Raw genomic sequence first — 297 nt, 5'->3', positions numbered from 1 at the left:
CAAAACATAAGTATCAAATGCCAAATACTGAGAAAAAACAGAAAAAATGGAATCGAAGAATTCAAACATGCCAGTATCTGAGTGAGTCTCCCATTCCACAGAAACCCTTCGTATGTTCCCACCGGGGCTTTTCCTGGAGCGGAAGTGTGTAAAAGAATACAAGTAAGACCCTTTTAAATTTCTTCACATCTCATACTTTGGCTAATATACTTATATTAAAATTCTATACTAGTTATAACCTTTGTCTGCGTGCCTGTGTGAATTCTCTTTCAATTGTATACTTTTTATGTATTCTCA

General features: G+C 35.0%; 1 protein-coding gene across 1 annotated transcript in view; it reads left to right on the top strand.

The window, feature by feature from the left end:
- Positions 1–297, top strand: part of LOC119582298 (cytochrome P450 3A7-like) — a gene marked incomplete at both ends in the record, with an annotated part of 14602 nt that overhangs the window by 9825 nt on the left and 4480 nt on the right. The window contains 1 exon segment of the mRNA XM_037930512.1: positions 102–162. Coding sequence (XP_037786440.1) covers positions 102–162 — 61 coding nt within the window.

This window comes from Penaeus monodon, chromosome 15, assembly GCF_015228065.2.
Source record: "Penaeus monodon isolate SGIC_2016 chromosome 15, NSTDA_Pmon_1, whole genome shotgun sequence".
Lineage (NCBI taxonomy): Eukaryota > Metazoa > Arthropoda > Malacostraca > Decapoda > Penaeidae > Penaeus > Penaeus monodon.
Note: the sequence above shows the minus strand (reverse complement) of the source record. Positions and strands in the feature narration are given on the sequence as shown.